General features: G+C 38.3%; 1 protein-coding gene across 1 annotated transcript; it reads left to right on the top strand.

Annotated features, from left to right (window-relative positions):
* Nucleotides 1–87: 87 nt before the first annotated feature.
* LOC129862705 (troponin I, fast skeletal muscle-like) lies at nt 88–19365 on the top strand. Its single transcript, XM_055934606.1, has 7 exons — nt 88–169; nt 12829–12865; nt 14793–14829; nt 14992–15120; nt 16863–16952; nt 17068–17241; nt 18437–19365. The coding sequence occupies exons 2-7, from the start codon at nt 12858–12860 to the stop codon at nt 18521–18523; spliced, it is 525 nt and encodes a 174-aa protein (XP_055790581.1). The 5' UTR covers nt 88–169; nt 12829–12857; the 3' UTR covers nt 18524–19365.
* The last annotated feature ends 497 nt before the right edge of the window (nt 19366–19862 follow it).

Here is a 19862-nt window from a genome sequence, read left to right as displayed (position 1 = left end):
CAGCTTGCTGAACCATTGGTCTGGAGTGGGACTCCGTTCCAATTTCAGAAAGAGAAATGCAGAGTTTTGCTGACCCATCATAGAAACCCATTAAAACCCTCAGAGCATTTCAGTTGCCTGTTCCAGTCCCAAGCGTGTGTCCTGCTTGATCGCCAGCCTTCTCTAATAGGTAAGAACCTCTCACCTGTCTATCCTGACTCTATCTGCTCTCTGTTCTCGGCTTGGTTAAGCATGACAGGATTTCAGCAACTCCACCGGCTCTCCCGTTCTGGATTAGCACTACTTTTTCCATTTGGAAACCCAGCAATCAGCTGCACACGTGAGATCAGACCATGTGTCTCTATGTGCAAAATTACTTGTTCAAATTGGTATATACAAAGCTTGGATGATAAAGTAACTAGGACATAGTCCTGTCACAACACACATATTATAGAGCATGAATGACTTTGCTCACTTGTCTTTTAGTCATAAAATTGTGAAGCCATCCATGTATGCCTCATACCTGTTGATGTAAACCTACTGTACCTAAATACATATTCAGCTATTGCGATAATAGAGAAAGAGACACACTTTATTATTGCCGTTGTGATTGTGTGAGTTGATTTGAACTAACCTACTGTATGTGATTTAATTTGCATGTTAGACTGTTTAATATTGTTATTGCAGAGCTGCATTGTGCTACGAGGTTTTTGTTTTTTAATTGAATGGTGGCATGACTGCAATAGCTATGTATTTTATATTGAGCATGTCCTATTAGTATTCCACATTTACCATGTGTAGAGGGCATTAGAAGTATTGATCCTGACAAGCAAATTGGTCTTCTTAACATATGCAGCATCATACACTCCATACATAATAAAAATTTGTAAGCACATTTAAAAACAAATGTGGCTCTACTCTCCAGCATTTTGGATTTGATGTTTCATTTGAGAGTATTTTCATAAATATATATTTGATCATTTAGAAATAAAAGCACTTTATGTATCTAGTCCCCCCCAACTGAATATGTAGGTTTTTTTCATAAGTATTTGAACAAATTCACTTACAGTGTATTAAAGTAGTTAAAAGTTTAGTATTTGGTCCCATATTCCGAGCATGCAATGACCACATGAAGCTTGTGTCTCTACAAACTTTCTGGATATATTTGCAGTTTGTTTTGGTTGTGTTTCGAATTACGTTTTGCCCAATAGAATTATTGTAAATTAGAATAGAAGATGTTTCTGAACACTTCTACATTAATGTTGATGCTACCACGATTATGGATAATCAGGAATAAATAGTGAATAATGATGAGTGAGAAAGTTAAAGGGAACAAAGATTATACCCACCCAAAAATACTAACCTGTAACCGTTTCCAATAATCAAGAAAGTTAGCATGTTTTTAACTTCCTCAATCATCATTATTCATTATTAATTTATGATTATCTGTAATCATGGCAGCATCCACACTAATGTAGAAATGTTCAGAAACAACTTATATTGTTAAAAGTGACAATAAAAGTTACTCCAAAATGCATTTATAATGGGCACAACGAAATCCAAAACTCAACCAAACAAACTTCAAATGCATCCAAAAAGAGTCACAGACTTGATGTAGACATTGTGTGCTAGGAATATGACCAAATACTAAACTTTGACTAATTGAATACACTATAAGTGAATTTCTCCAAATACCTATGACACATTCAAATGGGGGGACTAGACATATTCATTTCTAGGAAAATAAAAGTTGATATTCTGTACTTTCACCTCATAAAACATATTATCGAAAACCAAAATGCCTGAGTATAGAGCCAAGTTAAACGTGTCACCTTCAATCGCCAAACAAATACGTAGGGGAGTGTATATTATTTAAACCTGGAATTCATTTAGAAAAATGAAATCATACAGGGGAAAAAACTGCTGGGTAAAACATGGTGATCTCATTTAATAGGTTTGTTTGAGTTCCATATACTCTGGAATATAGTGTTACATGTATCATATTCTTTCCAATTTTGTGACTGACGTGACCGAATCAGATTCCAATTCTGGAGAACATCGCTGTCTGATGAAGTGTAGCAAATTCTTGGGGACATTGCCAGCTATTTGATATATGAACTGTTGATGTGACATTCGGAAACCAGACTCCTACACAAGCAATTTGTTTAGAAAGCTACAGTGCCTTCAGAAAGTATTCATACCCCTTGACTTTTTCCACATTTTGTTGTGTTACAGCCTGAATTTAAAATGGATTAAATGTAGATGTTGTGTCACTGGCTTAACACACCCATAATGTGAAAGTGGAAATATGATTTTCATTTTCATATTTTTATTAATTGAAAATAAAAAGCTGAAATGTCTTGAGTCAATAAGGATTCAACCACATTGTTGTGGCAAGCCTATATATGTTCAGAAGTAAAAATGCACTTATCAAGTCACATAATAAGTTGCATGGACTCACTCTGTGTGAAACAATAGTTTAACATTATTTTTGATTGACTACCTCATCTCTGTACCCCACACAAACAATTATCTGTAAGGTCCTTCAGTCACGTAGTGAACTTCCAACACAGATTTAACCACAAAGGCCTGGGAAATGTTCTAAAGCCTCGCAAAGAAGAGCACCTATTGGTAGAAGGATAAAAAAACAAAACAGACATTGAATATCTTCTTGAGCATGGTTAAGTGTTTTATTACACTTTAGATGGTGTATCAATACACCCAGCCACTACAAAGATACAGCCGTACTTCCTAACTCAGTTGCCAGAGAGGAAGGAAAGCTCTCAGGGATTTCACCATGAGGCCAATAGTAACTTTGAAACAGTTAGGGAGTTTAATGGCTGTGATAGGAGAAAACTGAGGATGGCTCATCAACATTGTAGTTACTCCACAATACTAACCTAAATGTCAGAGTGAAAAGACAGAAGCCTCTTCAGAATATTCCAAAACATGCATCCTGTTTGCAATAAGGTACTAAAGTACTAAACATCTAGTCAAATGGCTACCCAGACAATTCACATTATCCTCCCCTCTCCACACCACTGACACTCGCTGTTGTCATCTATGCATAGTCACTTTAATTAACTCTACCTACATGTACATACTACCTCAACTAACTGGTGTCCCCTCACATTGACTCTGTACCGGCACCCCCCTGTATATATTGTTATTTTTTACTGTTCCTCTTTATTTACATGTTACTTTTATCTCTTATTCTCATCCGTATTTTTTGGGAACTGCACTGTCGGTTAGGGGCTCGTAAGTAAGCATTTCACTGTAAGGTCAACACCTGTTGTAATCGACGCATGCGACTAATAACATTTGATTTGAAGTACAAAGAAAAAAAACGGGGCAAAGAAATTAACTATACAATCTGAATACAAAGCATTATGTTTGGGCCAAATCCAACACATCACTGAGTACCACTTTTCATATTTTCAAGACTGGTGGTGGCTGCATCATGTTATGGGTATGCTTGTCATCAGAATAGAGCTAAGCACAGGCAATTCCCGAGAGGGAAACCTTGTTCAGTGGGCTTTCCAACTGACACTGGGAGACAAATTCACCTTTCAGCAGGACAATATCCTTAAACACAAGGCCAAATATACACTGGAGTTGCTAATTGTACCAAGATGATATAGAATTTTCTGAGTGAACTACTATCATATTTGGACGGCATTTTCCTCCCCAAACTATCAGAACCAGATCAGCTGCTTCACAATTCTCGTTTTACACATGAGGAAGTGTTAGTAGCTATTAAGTCCATGCCTGCTAATAAATCCCCAGGCCCAGATGGCTTCACAGGTGGATTTTACAAGCAGTCCTGGCCAGAACTATGTCCAATATTTATGGCTATGATAGACAACTTTTGTACTAAGGGAATTTTGCCTGATTCTATGAATAGAGCGTGTATCACTGTCTTGCTTAAAAGTGGAAAGACCCATTAGAATGCTCTTCATTTGAAGTTTGTTGAATTTTGATTATAAAGTGATTACTAAATTGATAGCCAGACGACTAGAGTCCCTATTACACTCGCTTATTAAACCCGACCAAACAGGATTTGTAAAAAAAAAAGGGTATTTATCGGATAAAGTCAGTACTGTTTGATGTTATCGACCACTTAAATGAGTATAAGACTCCTATACTGTTGTCAAAGCAGAAGCTACTCTTCCTTGTGTCCAGCAAAATTAAGGCAGTTTAAGGAATTTCCTCTTTTCTATTCTGCAAACATTTTATACATAAGCTAATTTCTTGAAATGGGTCAAATCGATTTATACCAGTCCCCGAGCTATGGTCTCCACTAATGGTTTAAGGTCACAACAACTCCCACTGAGTGGGGGCAAGGCTGTCCTCTGTCTCCCCTCCTCCTTCGATGGCTGTAGAACCATTGTGTCACGTTCCTGACCTTATTTTCCTTTGTTTAACTTTGTTTAGTTGGTCAGGACGTGAGCTGGGTGGGTAGTCTATGTTATGTGTTTCTATGTTGGGTGAAATGTGGTGCCTGATATGGTTCTCAATTAGGGGCAGGTGTTTGACGTTTCCTCTAATTGAGAACCATATTAAGGTAGGCTGTTCTCACTGTTTGTTTGTGGGTGATTGTTCCTGTGTCTGTGTCTGTATGCACCACACGGGACTGTTTCGTGTTTTCGTTCGTTTGTGTAGTCTGTACCTGTTTGTGCGTTCTTCGTGTATATGTAAGTTCTCAAGTTCAGGTCTGTCTTTAGTCGTTTGTTGTTGTAACAGTCCTGACCTGTTTTATGTTGTTTTTATGTGTTTATGGTCAGGGCGGTAGTTTTGGGTGGGCAGTCTATGTTATCTGTTTCTATGTTGGTTTTGGTTTGCCTGGTATGGCTCTTGATTAGAGGCAGGTGGTTTGCGTTTTCCTCTAATCAAGAGTCATATTTAGGTAGGGCATTCTCACTGTTTGTTTGTGGGTGATTGTCTCCTGTGTCAGTATGTTTGTTCGTACCACACTGGACTGTAGCGTTTGTTTGTTTCGTTTTCGTTTCGATGTCGTCTGTTTCCTGTACGTAAGTTTATGTTTAGTTATGTAAGTTTATGTTCAGGTTTCGTCAACGTCGTTTTGTTATTTTGTAGTTTGAAAGTGTTTTGTTTCGTTTCGTGTTTGCCATCATCGTTGTTTAATAAAGATGGCTTATTTCCCAAAGCCTGCGTTTTGGTCTGAGGATCCTTCTCTCCTCACCTCATCCGAGGATGAGGAGAGCGTCACCCTTTACAGTTGTTTTGTAGTTTGTTTAAGAGTTTTACCGTCTTCGTCTGTCTGTAAATAAATTAATTATGTCTTCATTCAATGCTGCGTTTTGGTCCGACCCTTACCTCTCCTCCTCATCTGAGGAGGAGGCATTAGACAGCCGTTACACATTGGCAGAGTCCATACGTTCCAATGAGAGGATCAGAGTTCCCACTATTGCTCATCAGAAACTTAAACTTGGTCACAATCCCGGATCCGGGAGCACCCCCATCAGTAAAAAAGCTGACTAGCATAGCCTAGCATAGCGTCACAAGTAAATACTAGCATCTAAATATCATTAAATCACAAGTCCAAGACACCAGATGAAAGATACACATCTTGTGAATCCAGCCATCATTTCTGATTTTTTAAATGTTTTACAGGGAAGACACAATATGTAAATCTATTAGCTAACCACGATAGCAAAAGACACAACTTTTTTTCCCACCATTTTTTTCCTGCATAGGTAGCTATCACAATTTCGACCAAATAAAGATATAAATAGCCACTAACCAAGAAACAACTTCATCAGATAACAGTCTGATAACATATTTATTGTATAGCATATGTTTTGTTAGAAAATGTGCATATTTCAGGTATAAATCATAGTTTACCATTGCAGCCACCATCACAACTCTCACCAAAGCAACTAGAATAACTACAGAGACCAACGTGAATTACCTAAATACTCATCATAAAATATTTATGAAAAATACACAGCATACAGCAAATGAAAGACAAAGATCTTGTGAATCCAGCCAATATTTCAGATTTTTTAAGTGTTTTACAGCGAAAACACAATTTAGCATTATATTAGCTTACTACAATAGCCAACCACACAACAGCATTGATTCAAGCCAACAATAGCGATAACGAATAAACCAGCAAAAGATATTAATTTTTTCCCTAACCTTCTCAAACTTCTTCAGATGACAGTCCTATAACATCATATTACACAATACGTAAAGAGTTTGTTCGAAAATGTGCACATTTAGCGGCACAAATCGTGGTTATACAATGAGAATAGTAGCCAAGCTGCCAACAATATGTCGGGAGAAATCTTGGGAGAGGCACCTAATCTAATCAGTAACTAAATTTAAACTTGACTAAAAAATACAGGTTGGACAGCAAATGAAAGATACATTAGTTCTTAATGCAATCGCTGTGTTAGATTTTTAAAATGAACGTTACTACGACATACAGCGTGCTTTAAAGCGAGACCGCACCGAAATTAATGGCGGAATATGAGTTTTACATTTTTCAACAGAACAACGAATTAACATCATAAATAGTTCTTACTTTTTGATGAGCTCCCATCAGAATCTTGGGCAAGTTGTCCTTTGTCCAAAATAATCGTTGCTCGGTTGTAGATTGTCGCCTTCAACTTTGGAATTAGCAGTAAACATTAGCCAGACGTGCCCAACTCACTAGAACGCAGCACAAATAAATACCCGAAAATCGCAATATACTGATATAAACTGATATAACTCGGTTTAAAATAACAACATTATGATGTCTTTAACACCTATATTGAATAAAATCAGAGCCGGATATATCTAAGGGCTATAACGGGAGCTTTCTAGAACGCCATCCTGAGGTCTGTCTTGCGTCATTGCGAATGAAAGAAAGAGAGGACCCCACGTTGCCAGCCCATTTATAAGGCCTCAGATCTGCATAGCAACTCCATTCCAATTCTCACTATTTGCTGACATCCAGGGGAAGGCGTATGCAGTGCATCTCAACCAATAGAAGACACGCAAATTAATAAACCGACCTCAGAACAGCCTGCAGATTTCAGATTTCTGTGCCACTTGGGTCATAAGGCCAGGGTAGCTTCGAAATACAACACATGCTAATACTTCCCTGACGCAATTAGCATTGTTTTCCAGAGCTAATAGGAGAATGTAGCTAGATACCTAAGCATTGAGTATAACACCATAAATGTTATGAAATGAGTAACGTTACATCGCGTGTCCGTGGTTATAAGGAATATACACAAAAACATGATGTTACAGTAGAAACGACATAACACGACATGCAGAAACTATTATAACGTATTAAGGCACTTTGATAGAAACGCACACATTTCCAAAGGTATTATTGGTAACGAAAACAACTTTGATTTCGTTGCAGGCGACAGGTGGAAAATATGAACACGTGTATGCAGGACGGCAGATGAGTAAATGTCCTGCACAAACAATTGAGAAGTGTTTGGGGAATTTTGTCCGGGTCAGAAATGTCAAAAAAATTAATTGGTCTCAAAAGTAAAAATGACTACTTTTATGTGAATGAATGAGGCGGAACACACCTCATTTCAAAATGTTATTAGAAAAAAAAAAACTTGTTAGAAAATAATTTAAAATTGACAAATAAAACAGGCTGCGTGCTTTGGTTTGAGGGCAGCGCAGATTAAATGTACTGTTACATAACAATCACATTCTTGAATGGAGAGAACGTTCTAACATCACGTGCATAAAAAAACTCACGCTGAGGCGACCGTTAGAGATATTTGGAACTCACACATGAAAGGGTTAAACCACTCAAGTGTTGCTTTAGCAGTATGCTTAGGGTCATTGTCCTGCTGGAAGGTGAACCTCCGTCCCAGTCTCAAATCTCTGGAAGACTGAAACAGGTTTCCCTCAAGAATTCCCTTGTATTTAGTGCCATCCATCAATCCTTTAATTCTGACCAGTTTCCCAGTCCCTGCCGATGAAAAACATCCCCACAGCATGATGCTGCCACCACCATGCTTTACTGTGGGGATGGTATTCTCGGGTGATGAGAGGTGTTGGGTGGTGCCCCTTGCATAGTGGTGTTGTAGACTCTGGGGCCTTTCAGAACAAGTGTTTTCCTTGATGGCCAAAAAGCTCAATTTTAGTCTCATCTGTCCAGGGGAGTCTCCCACATGCCTTTTGGCAAACACCAAACGTGTTTGCTTATTTTTTATTTAAGCAATGGCTTTTTTCTGGCCAGTCTTCCGTAAAGCCCAGTTCTGTGGAGTGTACGGCATAAAGTAGTCCTAAGGACAGATACTCCAATCTCCGCTGTGGAGCTTTGCAGCTCCTTCAGGGGGTAATCTTTGGTCTCTTTGTTGCCTCTCTGATTAATGCCCTTCTTGCCTGGTCTGTGAGTTTTGGTGGGCGGCCCTCTCTTGGCAGGTTTGTTGGGGTGCCATATTCTTTCCATTTTATAACAACGGATTTAATGGTGCTCCATGGGATGTTCAAAGTTTCAGATATCTTTTTATAACCCAACCCTGATCTATACTTCTCCACAAATGTGTCCCTGACCTGTTTGGAGAGCTCTTTGGTCTTCATGGTGCTGCTTGCTTGGTGGTGCCCCTTGCATAGTGGTGTTGTAGACTCTGGGGCCTTTCAGAACAAGTGTATATATATACTGAGATTGTGTGACAGATCATGTGACATTTAGATTGCACACAGGTGGACTTTATTTAACTAATTATGTGACTTCTGAAGGTAATTGGTTGCACCAGATCTTATTTAGGGGCTTCACAGCAAAGGGGTTGAATACATATTCCAGCACCACGTTTCTGTTTTTTATTTTTTGGAATATTTTGAAACAAGTTCTTTTTTTCATTTCACTATTTTGTGTATGCCCATTACATGAAATCCAAATAAAAAATCGATTCAAATTACAGGTTGTAATGCAACATATTAGGAAAAACCCCAAGGGGGATGAATACTTTTGCAAGGCACTGTATGTTAGGAGGTTTGCAGACTTGTTCCATAGTGAATCTAAAACAATGAAGAATTTTAACAAAATCCGTACTGAATATAACATCCCTGGTACAGATTTTTTTTTACAGAGCTCGTCTTTATGTTTGTAAAAGAAGGAAAGGTTGAGATTTCACTTGTCAGAAGTTGAAGAATGAATCGACACATATATATCTATCAAAGGAATATTTGCTAAGCTGTATTGTACATTATCCAAACAATGTGAATCCTCCTATGTCCCTCGTCAAATGGTGTGGGAAAACGACCTCGGCATGGAATTTGATTAGAGGTATGGCTTGAGATCTGTAAAAAGACCCACTACCCACTTACTAGTCCCAATATTAAAGAAACTAACTACAAATTAATCTTAAAGCTGTATTTTGCTCCTGTTTAATTAAACCGTATGTTCCCAGACACTTCACCAAATTGCCTGAAATGTAAGGCTGAGAAAGGAACTTTTTTGGCAGTGCGATAAACAAATGGATTTCTGGCACTCTATTCATACAACTAGTCAGACAGATTATTTAAATACGGAATGGTACAATTCCCAAGCCTTTACCTTGTTAATTACATGCTTGTTTCAGACAAGATAAGGTTGCTGATAACTATTTCTACTTTTCAAAGAAACGTATTCTTGTGTGTTGGAAGAATTACATCCCACCAACTGAGCATTGCCATTTGTGTAGCTTCAATGAGTCTTACAGAAGTGTATGAGTTCCCTAAAAGCCTATGTAAATTGTTGGGATGCAATAAGGTGGTATACTTTATGATAAAATGTAATAAATAACTGTAATATTATAGAAGAATTTGTGAAAAAACATGCAGTTTGTGAACTTAACATGATGAACAGGAATGACGTTTACTCTCACGGGTGGTCAATAAGATCTATCGGAAAGCCATGCCCTTAACTTTTTCGGGATCGTTGTCCCTTCCTCGGATCCATACATTTCAAAGTGTTTCCTTTCAAATCGTACCAAGAATATGCATATCCTTGCTTCAGGGCCTGAGCTACAGGCAGTTAGATTTGGGTATGTCATTTTAGGCGGAAATTGAAAAAAGGGGGCGGAACCTTAAGAGGTTTAAAGGACAATAGCGGGGAACATACACAATAAAAAAATGCTGGGTTAAAACCAACCCAATTTGGGCTATTTGGTAAACCAGCGCTGGGTAAATATTAGACAGAAGTAATGGACAGAACGGTTATTTTGACCGAGCCAGTTGGGTTGCGTGAATAACCCAACATGTTGGGATGTTGAAATTACCCAAACACGGGTTAATATAACCATTGGTTGGGTATTTTTTACTTTCATGCAGGGTTAACCATGCAGCTGTTTTTTTAATGTAATCTTTAGGTTATTTTCAAGAGGCGTAGCTTATTAATAGAACAAAGCTCTTCAAAAGTGTCCAGCATCCTGAGACCCAGCAAGTACCCCTATTTGAAATTGTATCTACATTTATAGTACTTGTTTTGATTAACTATGAAAATATATCTGTATTAACAACATTAACAGTATTTTGAAATTATATCTGCTGCTATCTACTGCTAAGTTGTAATACTAAGGCCTAGATTCAAATCAGATCCAGCATTAACTGGCGATAGCAGACACTCGCATAGCGGATGTTTTGGCGGTGTCAGAGGTGGAACTGTGTTAGAGCCATCAAATTTGTGAGCAGCTGCCCTTGTGATCATTGTCCAGAAGCCACACCCGCCCCACTCGTAGGTGTAATTCCGGTAGCTACTTGTGGACATGACAGCTCTAACGAAGTTTCACCTCCGACACCTCCAAAACAACCACTATTGCGGATGTTGGCTGAAGAAGATCCTATTGAATCGAGCCCTAACTGTACTTTAAAATTGTATCGACTGCTAAAAATTATGTCTGCTGCTATTTGAATTTGTTTTATATGTAAAATATTATGTGCATGTGATAGTCTTTCTGTTTATTTTCTGTTTGTCTTTATAATTGTTATAAAAACATATATATATATATAAAGAAAAGTATCCAATTCAATTGCACCATTGGCAATATTCAAGCAAGTTTAAGTTGTGATCTTATCTGTTACATGACAAAGCACGATGTTACATCTTGTATTTTTTATTTTATTTAACCATTACTTAACTAGGCAAGTCAGTTAAGAACAAATTCCTATTTACAATGACGGCCTAGCAAAAGGCAAAAGGCCTCCTGTGGGGACAGGGGCTTTGATACATTTTTAAAATAAATAAATAAATTATATCGGACAAAACACACATCACGACAAGAGAGACATCACAACACTACATAAAAAGAGACCTAAGACGACAACATAGCAAGGCAGTAACACATGACAACACAGCATGGTAGCAACACAACATGACAACAACATGGTAGCAACACAACATGGTAGCAGCACAAAACATGGTACAAACATTATTGGGCACAGGCAACAGCACAAAGGGCAAGAAGGTAGAGACAACAATACATCACGCAAAGCAGCCACAACTGTCAATAAGAGTGTCCAAGATTGAGTCTTTGAATGAAGAGATTGAGATAAAACTGTCCAGTTTGAGTGTTTGTTGCAGCTCGTTCCAGTCTCTAGCTGCAGCGAACTGAAAAGACAAGCGACCCAGGGATGTGTGTGCTTTGGGGACCTTTAACAGAAGGTGACTGGCAGAACGGGTGTTGAATGTGGAGGATGAGGGCTGCAGTAGATATCTCAGATAGGGGGGAGTGAGGCCAAAGAGGGTTTTATAAATAAGCATCAACCAGTGGGTCTTGTGACGGATATACAGAGATGACCAGTTTACAGAGGAGCATAGAGTGCAGTGATGTGTCCTATAAGGAGCATTGGTGGCAAATCCGATGGCCGAATAGTAAAGAACATCTAGCTGCTCGAGAGCACCCTTACCTGCCGATCTATAAATTATGTCTCTGTAATCTTGCATGGGTAGGATGGTCATCTGAATCAGGGTTAGTTTGGCAGCTGGGGTGAAAGAAGAGCGATTACGATAGAGGAAACCAAGTCTAGATTTAACTTTATCTTGCAGCTTTGATATGTGCTGAGAGAAGGACAGTGTACCGTATAGCCATACTCCCAAGTACTTGTATGAGGTGACTACCTCAAGCTCTAAACCCTCAGAGGTAGCAATCACACGGTTGGGGAGAGGGGCATTCTTCTTTCTTGTTCGGAACAAGGTTAAGAGTAGAGAAAGTTTGTTGGACACTAAGAATGCTTTGTTGTAGAGGATTTAACACAAAATCCGGGGAAGGGCCAGCTGAATATAAGACATTATCATCTGCATGTATAAGACTGCCTGAGCTATGTTGTTGATGTAAATTGAGATGAGCGTGTGGCCTAGGATTGAGCCTTGGTGTACTCCCTTGGTGACAGGCAGTGGCTGAGATAGCAGATTTTCTGCAGACTTTATACACTGCACTCTTTGAGAGAGGTAGTTTGCAAACCAGGTCAAAGACACCAATACTCCCTAGCCGGCCCACAAGAATGGAACGATCTACCGTATCAAACGTTTTGGCCAAGTCGATAAAAATAGCAGCACAACTTTTCTTAGAATCAAGACCAATTGTGACATCAATGAGGACCTTTAAGGTTGGAGTGACACATCCATAACCTGAGGGGAAACCAGGTTGCATACCAAAGAGAATACTATAAACATCAAGAAAGCCAGTCTGTTGATTATTGACAAGTTTTTCCAACACTTTTGATAAACATCTCATTCACTGAAGTCAATTATTTTTGGTCAAAGATTGCTATTGGTATTCAAATGCTTTTCGAAAAAAGAAAAGGTTGTCAACAGTACAAAATTATTTGCAAGTGAACTGTATATTCTGTGAGTTTTTTACATTGTTGTATTGTTTGCTTCAGAACCCTTTGGAAAGAAACAAGAGTCCAAGATGTCTGAGTAAGTTCCAATATGTTTTTATGATATCAGTATACAGTCGTAAGCGGAAGTTTTCACACACCTTAGCCAAATACATTTAAACTCAGTTTTTCACAATTCCTAACATTTAATCCCAGTAAAAATTCCCTGTTTTAGGTCAGTTAGGATCACCACTTTATTTTAAGAATGTGAAATATCAGAATAATAGTAGAGGGAAAGATTTATGTCAGTTTTTATTTCTTTCATCACATTCCCAGTGGGTCAAAAGTTTAATGCACTCAATTAGTATTTGGTAGCATTGCCTTCAAATTGTTTAACTTGGGTCAAACGTTTTGGGGATCCTCCCACAAGCTTCCCACAATAAGTTGGGTAAAATTTGGCCCATTCCTCCTGACAGAGCTGGTGTAACTGAGTCAGGTTTGTAGGCCTCCTTGCTCGCACACTCTTTCTGCAGTTCTGCCCACACATTTTCTATAGGACTGAGGTCGGCACTCCATTACCTTGACTTTGTTGTCCATAAGCCATTTTGCCACAACTTTGGAAGTATGCGTAGGGTCATTGTCCATTTGGAAGACCATTTGCGACCAAGCTTTAACTTCCTGACTGATCTCTTGAGATGTTGCTTCAAAATATCCACATAATTTTCTTGCCTCATGATGCCATCTATCATATGAAGTGGAACAGCCCCTCCTGCAGCAAAGCACCCTCACAAAATAATACGGCCACCCCCGTGCTTCACGGTTGGGATGATGTTCTTCGGCTTACAAGCCTCCTCCTTTTTCCTCTAAACATAACTATGGTCATTATGGCCAAACAGTTCTATTTTTGTTTTTTTCATCAGACCAGAGTACATTTCTCCAAAAAGTACGATCTTTGTCCCCATGTGCAGTTGCAAACCGTAGTCTGGATTTTTTATGGCACTTTTGGAGCAGTGGCTTCTTCCTTGATGAGCAGCCTTTCAGGTTATGTTGATATAGGACTCATTTTACTGTGGATATAGATAATTTTCAACCTGTTTCCTCCAGAATCTTCACAAGGTCCTTTGCTGTTAATCTGGGATTGATTTGCACTTTTCGCACCAAAGTACGTTAATCTCTAGGAGACAAAACGTGTCTCCTTCCTGAGCGGTATGACAGCTGCGTGGGCCCATGGTGTTTATACTTGTGTACTATTGTTTGTACAGGTGAACATGGTACCTTCAGGTGTTTGGAAATTGCTCCCAAGGGTGAACCAGACTGTGGAGGTCTGCAATTTGTTTTCTTAGATCTTGGCTGATTTCTTTAGATTTTACCATGATGTCAAGCAAATAAGCACTGAGTTTGAAGGTAGGCCTTGAAAGACATCCACAAGTACAACTCCAATTGACTCAAATTACGTCATTAAGCCTATCAGAAGCTTCTAAAGACATGACATCATTTTCTGGAATTTTCCAAGCTGTTTAAAGGCACAGTCAACTTAGTGTATGTGAACTTCTGACCCACTGGAATTGTGATAGTGAGTGAAATAATCTTTCTGTAAACAATTGTTGGAAAAATTACTTGTGTCATGCACAAAGTAGATGTCCTAACTGACTTGCCAAAATGATAGTTTGTTAACAAGAAATGTGTGGTGTGGTTGACAAACGAGTTTTAATGACTCCAAACTAAGTGTAGGTAATTTGCGACTTCACCTGTATATTTTATGCCCTGTTTGAATTATATTAACAGCACCTTTATATTGGTGTTCATCTATGTAATATCCTCCTATTAGAGGAGAGATGCTCAATGTGGAAAAGGAAATATAGTATTCACTCTAATTATGATATCATCTTCAGGATCTTGGGCATCCATGGAAATCAAGAAACTGACATTTTTTTATATTAATGGTTAGAAACTCATCTTTACCTCCCCAGTGTCAGAAATGTGTACCTTTCTGGAAAATTCACACGTCTTTTCATGAAATATTTTAGGAAAAAAATGCCATCGAGTCGCAAGCATCATCTGAAGGTAAGTGGTCACTAGTAACATTGAATTGTTATTTTTGTAATGAAACTTAATCTTGAGCAAAATATATTATATTATTATTATTATAAAAGTCTCTGTGTGTTGTGTATTCCCCTGTTAACCATAAACCAGTTGTGTCACTATTCATGCTTCTCTCTCCTCCAGAGCGTGATGCTCCAGATTGCTAAGGACTTGCTGGAGGCAGAGGCCATAGAGGCAGTGGAAGAGAAAAAAAGGTACATGGAAGAGAACTGCCCCGCATTGGACCTGCCTGGGTCGTTGGTGGAACTGCAGGTACAGTATCACCAATAGTTGAAATCACCAGTGTTTACCATAGCTTCACAAAGCAGTGCTTAAACAGCTGTTTGTAACGGTCCAATGCAGGCATCATTTATGGGTAATAATTAAGTACCTTACAGTGATTGTTTTCAAATACAATGGTCAAAAGGAAACAAAAATAGCTTCTTAGCAAAGAACAATTTCTCAAGCAAGAATTTTGCGAGAACTGTCTTGGAGTGGTCTGAGTGGGGAGGGCAGAGAGGCAGAGAGGTTTGGAACTCTCTTATCGGTCTGTTAATTAATGTAGTATATCAGGCCAAAACTCCATCCCACCAAAACAGGATGAAATTTCATGTGGTCTTACACTTAAGCATTAGCCCCTTTTCCCCCCCAATTTTCACCTAAAATGACATACCCACATCAAACTGCCTGTAGCTCAGGCCCTGAAGCAAGGATATACATATTATTTGTATCATTTGAAAGGAAACACATTGAAGTTTATGGAAATGTGAAAGGAATGTAGGAAAATATAACACAATAGATCTGGTAAAAGATAATACAAAGAAAAAAACAACCGTTCTTTTGTATTATTTTTGTACAATCATCTTTGAAATGCAAGAGAAAGGCCTTAATGTATTATTTCAGCCCAGGTGCAATTTTAATTTTGGGCAGTAGATGGCATCAGTGTATATGCAAAGTTTTAGACTGATCCAATGACCATTGCATTTCTGTTAAAAATGTTGTATCAAGACTGCCCAAATGTGCCTAATTTGTTTTTTAATAACTTTTCATTTTCAAAATTGTGCACTCTCCTCAAACAATAGCACGGTGTTCTTTCACTGTAATAGCTACTGTAAATTGGACAGTGCAGTCAGATTAACAAGAATTTAAGCTTTCTGCCCATTACAGATACATCTATGCCCTGGGAAATGTTCTTGTTACTTACAACCTCATGCTAATCGCATTAGCCTACATTAGTTCAACCGTCCCGAGGAGGGGACACCAATCCCAAAGAAATATTAAAGGGAATTATCATAATTTTCACAACTTAACAGTATCATTCCAACCTCATTGTGTGGAAATATACACTGAGTGTACAAAACATTATGAACACCTTCCCAATATTGAGTTGCACTCCCTTCTGCCCTCAGAACAGCCTCAATTTGTCAGTGCATGGACTGTGTCGAAGGTGTCAAAAGCACTCCACAGGGATGCTGGCCCATGTTGACTCCATGCTTTCCACAGTTGCGTCAAGTTGGCTGGATGTCCTTTGGGTGGTGGACCATTCTTGATATACACAGGGAAACTGTTGAGCACCAAAAACCCAGCAGCATTGCAGTTCTTGACACACTCAAACCGGTGCGTCTGTCACCTACAACCATACCCGGTTCAAAGCACTTAAATCTTTTGTCTAGCCGAATTCACGCTCTGAATGGCACATATACATAATCCATAATCTCATTTGTCTCAAGGTTTAAAAGTCCTTTAACCTGTCTCCTCTCCTTCATCTACACTGATTGAAGTGGATTTAATAAGTGACATCAATAAGGGATCCTAGCATTCACCTGGTCAGTCTGTCATGGAAAGAGCAAGTGTTCCTAATGTTTTATACACTCTGTGTTTTTAAAACTCAGGTAAATCATGTTTTTGACTGCACTGGGCCTTTAAACTGGATTTTCAATCTACGCTGTCAGTATATTCACTGTAACCCCACAGTACTGTTGTTGAAGGTTCCTTTTGTTGATAACCAACTGCAGGAAATGTGCAAGACAATCCATCACCAGCTTGATAAAGTGGATGAGGAGAGATACGACCTGGCAGGCAAAGTGGGCAAGTGTGACAAAGAGGTATTGTCATCCAGTTGAGGTCGATTACATTTGTTGATTTTCTCTCTTGTTTAGATTGAAGACCTGAAGATAAAAGTGCATATCTTGCGTTTTTCCTGATCTTTTCTCTTTACAGATTGATGATTTGAGGATTAAAGTGGTTGAGATCCAGGGCATTAAGAAGCCAGCCCTGAAGAAAGTACGTATGTCTGCTGATGCTATGCTCCAGGCTCTGTTGGGCTCCAAGCACAAGGTGACCATGGATCTGAGATCCAATCTGAAACAAGTGAAGAAGGAAGTCAAAGAGGATGTGAGTAACATGGAGGCATAATAATGTTCAAATATATATATATGTACTATGGATTGAAATCAGTGCATAGCCGCCGGAAGATGTTTTGAGTTGGTGGGGTACGTCTATCATCTTGTTTGCGTATAGTGGCATAGAGTAGAGCAGAGGTGTTTCTAGAATTTTCACACATGGGGAAAAAGGAATCCAGACTTTTAGTAAGGTCCAGGGAAAATGTGGCATTTTAAAAACGGATTTCATGCAATTCTACGTCATTTTACGTGTGGAGAAGTTACCAGAGTATGTTTTAATACCACACAAATGATCAAGTGGACAGGGTTCTGACACTGACAAACTAAGATCAATTGAAACGACCTAGTTGCAAACAATAGCCTAGGCCAACGAAAAGAGTGGAGAAACACAGACTAAACAATATGAGGAGGAATGTATAGTCCTCAAAAATTTTGACTACCAGTGATGGAGAGACTGAATACACGCCTCACCAGCGATGGCAGATGCAGTCGTGCCAATAGCCTATCTCTCATAGATACTTTGTAAAACAATGCTGTGCATTCAATATTGCAAAGTTGATAACATATTCAGTAGCTTAATTATAGGTAATACTTGTGTAGCCTAACTTCTCTTTTCAGCAGTAGCCAATTTGATTTCCAAACTGTTTTTCCCGTGATTGTATTTCAAAATATTGCGAGAGGCCAGGATATTTTAGCTGCTGTTCACTCAAAAATCAGCTGCTTGATATTTGTGCTGTCCAAATTGTAGCAGGATTCCTGACAGTATGCGCTTGTGATTACACACAATCGACAGCTAAAGAAGCTATTGATCCTCTCTGGCTAAATTATGCTCTCTGGTGTAGTAATTTGAATGATTTGATTATATTTCTGTACAGACAGGAGTAGTTCTATAATTTTGGTTAACTGTATTTCATTTATCAGAGGGTGCTGCAGAACCTCCAGCACCCTTACTTCCCAAGGCTATGTATCAGTGCCAATATACATTACAATTGTAGTCAATCATTTTACTCAAATACAATTATTTTGGCACAAATATGACTTCATATTGACTAATATCATCCTATGTATTTATTTTCCTTTTATAAACCCCTTAAAGCTCAAAATAAATCATTTCCTTGACCTAAACAAATAGCTTATAGTCACTCTTGACCTGATATCTCTGCTGTAACACCCACTTTCCATTAAAGGACAAAGATACAGTTGGTGACTGGCGTAAGAACATTGACGACAAGGCCGGCATGGACGGCAGGAAGAAGATGTTTGAGGCCGCATAAACGCTATGGCAAGACCATTTCCCCTGCTTTTCTCTGTGTCTTAATAAATCAGTTGGTAGCCATGGCCGTCTTTTGTGTTGGATATATAAGGTAGTACTGTGGTTAAGTCACAGGTGGATTTGTACGACCTTGTTATCGATTTCACTGCTTCCTTTTAGTCTGTATACCCCAGACCCAGGTAATTACCTCACAGCAACTTAAACACATTTTGAAAAGCACTTACTGTATGTTAAATAAATATTTCAACACCTGGAATAGCAGTTTTATTTTGCTTGCACGTCTTCATAATGTGTGAGATTAAAAAACGAAACTACTTATGCAGTAGACTACTTGATTTGGGTAGGATTAGTATGCTATTCAATGTTATTCAATAGAAGATAATGGGCATGAAAAGCTAGGTGTGAAAAAAAACTGGAATAACTAAAGGACTTTAAATCTAGGACTTGATTTATTGGAACATATCACACACACCAAAAGGCATATTCTCTGTGCATGTACTCTTTTGCTCTCATATAATGAATAATAATTTCATTAATTAATCATTGCATAACTTTTTAAATAATATAACAATAAACTATATATATTAACCAAAACCACAAGATGTCAGTGGAGCACCTGTTCTCCTTGCCTCTTCTCTCCCTCTCCCGTTTCTCTATCGTTCTCCCTCTCCCCCTGTCTCTCTATCTCTGTGTCAATCTGCTGACCTATTGAACTTGAGGTAATTATAACTCCTATAACTGGTATGGCAAATTTTTATTGTGTGAGCATTTTGTGCATGAAAACTGATAGGAACATATTTAAGCTAGGATTTAATCAATTGTTGATGTTTTATCAGTACTAACACTAAAATACAACACTCATTTGATATAAGTAATGAAGAATGAATATAGACTAACATGTTGTAACACATTTGATGAATGTCTTAATGAACTATTTACAATCTATTATTTGTAAACATTTATAAACTTTTATATGCAGAAACAGCATTACAATTGATAAGCATTTATAACATGTATGATCATTTAGGCCTATAAAGTTTTGTAAGCATTTGTAATGGTTTTTTCATGAGAGTTATTTTAAAGGGGCAATCTGTAGTTGCTACAGTACATCAATTTTTGGAATCCTAAATGAATTATATATACCCATTGACTCTTGAAGAATAATACTTATAAATGCCTCATGAGCTTAGTTCAAGTGTCATTCCCCATCAGAACCCAAAATATAAGCTTGTTTCACCCCAATGTTTGTAAACAAAGTACATTTAAATACATGCTATAAAGCTTAAAGAGTTACAGAATATAGGATTGTTAGTTTTTCTCACACAAAAATCAGCATGCAT

Source organism: Salvelinus fontinalis, chromosome 9 (assembly GCF_029448725.1).
Source record: "Salvelinus fontinalis isolate EN_2023a chromosome 9, ASM2944872v1, whole genome shotgun sequence".
NCBI classification, from domain to species: Eukaryota; Metazoa; Chordata; class Actinopteri; order Salmoniformes; family Salmonidae; genus Salvelinus; species Salvelinus fontinalis.
The sequence above is the reverse complement of the archived record's forward strand: the minus strand, read 5'-3'. Positions and strand labels throughout refer to the sequence as shown.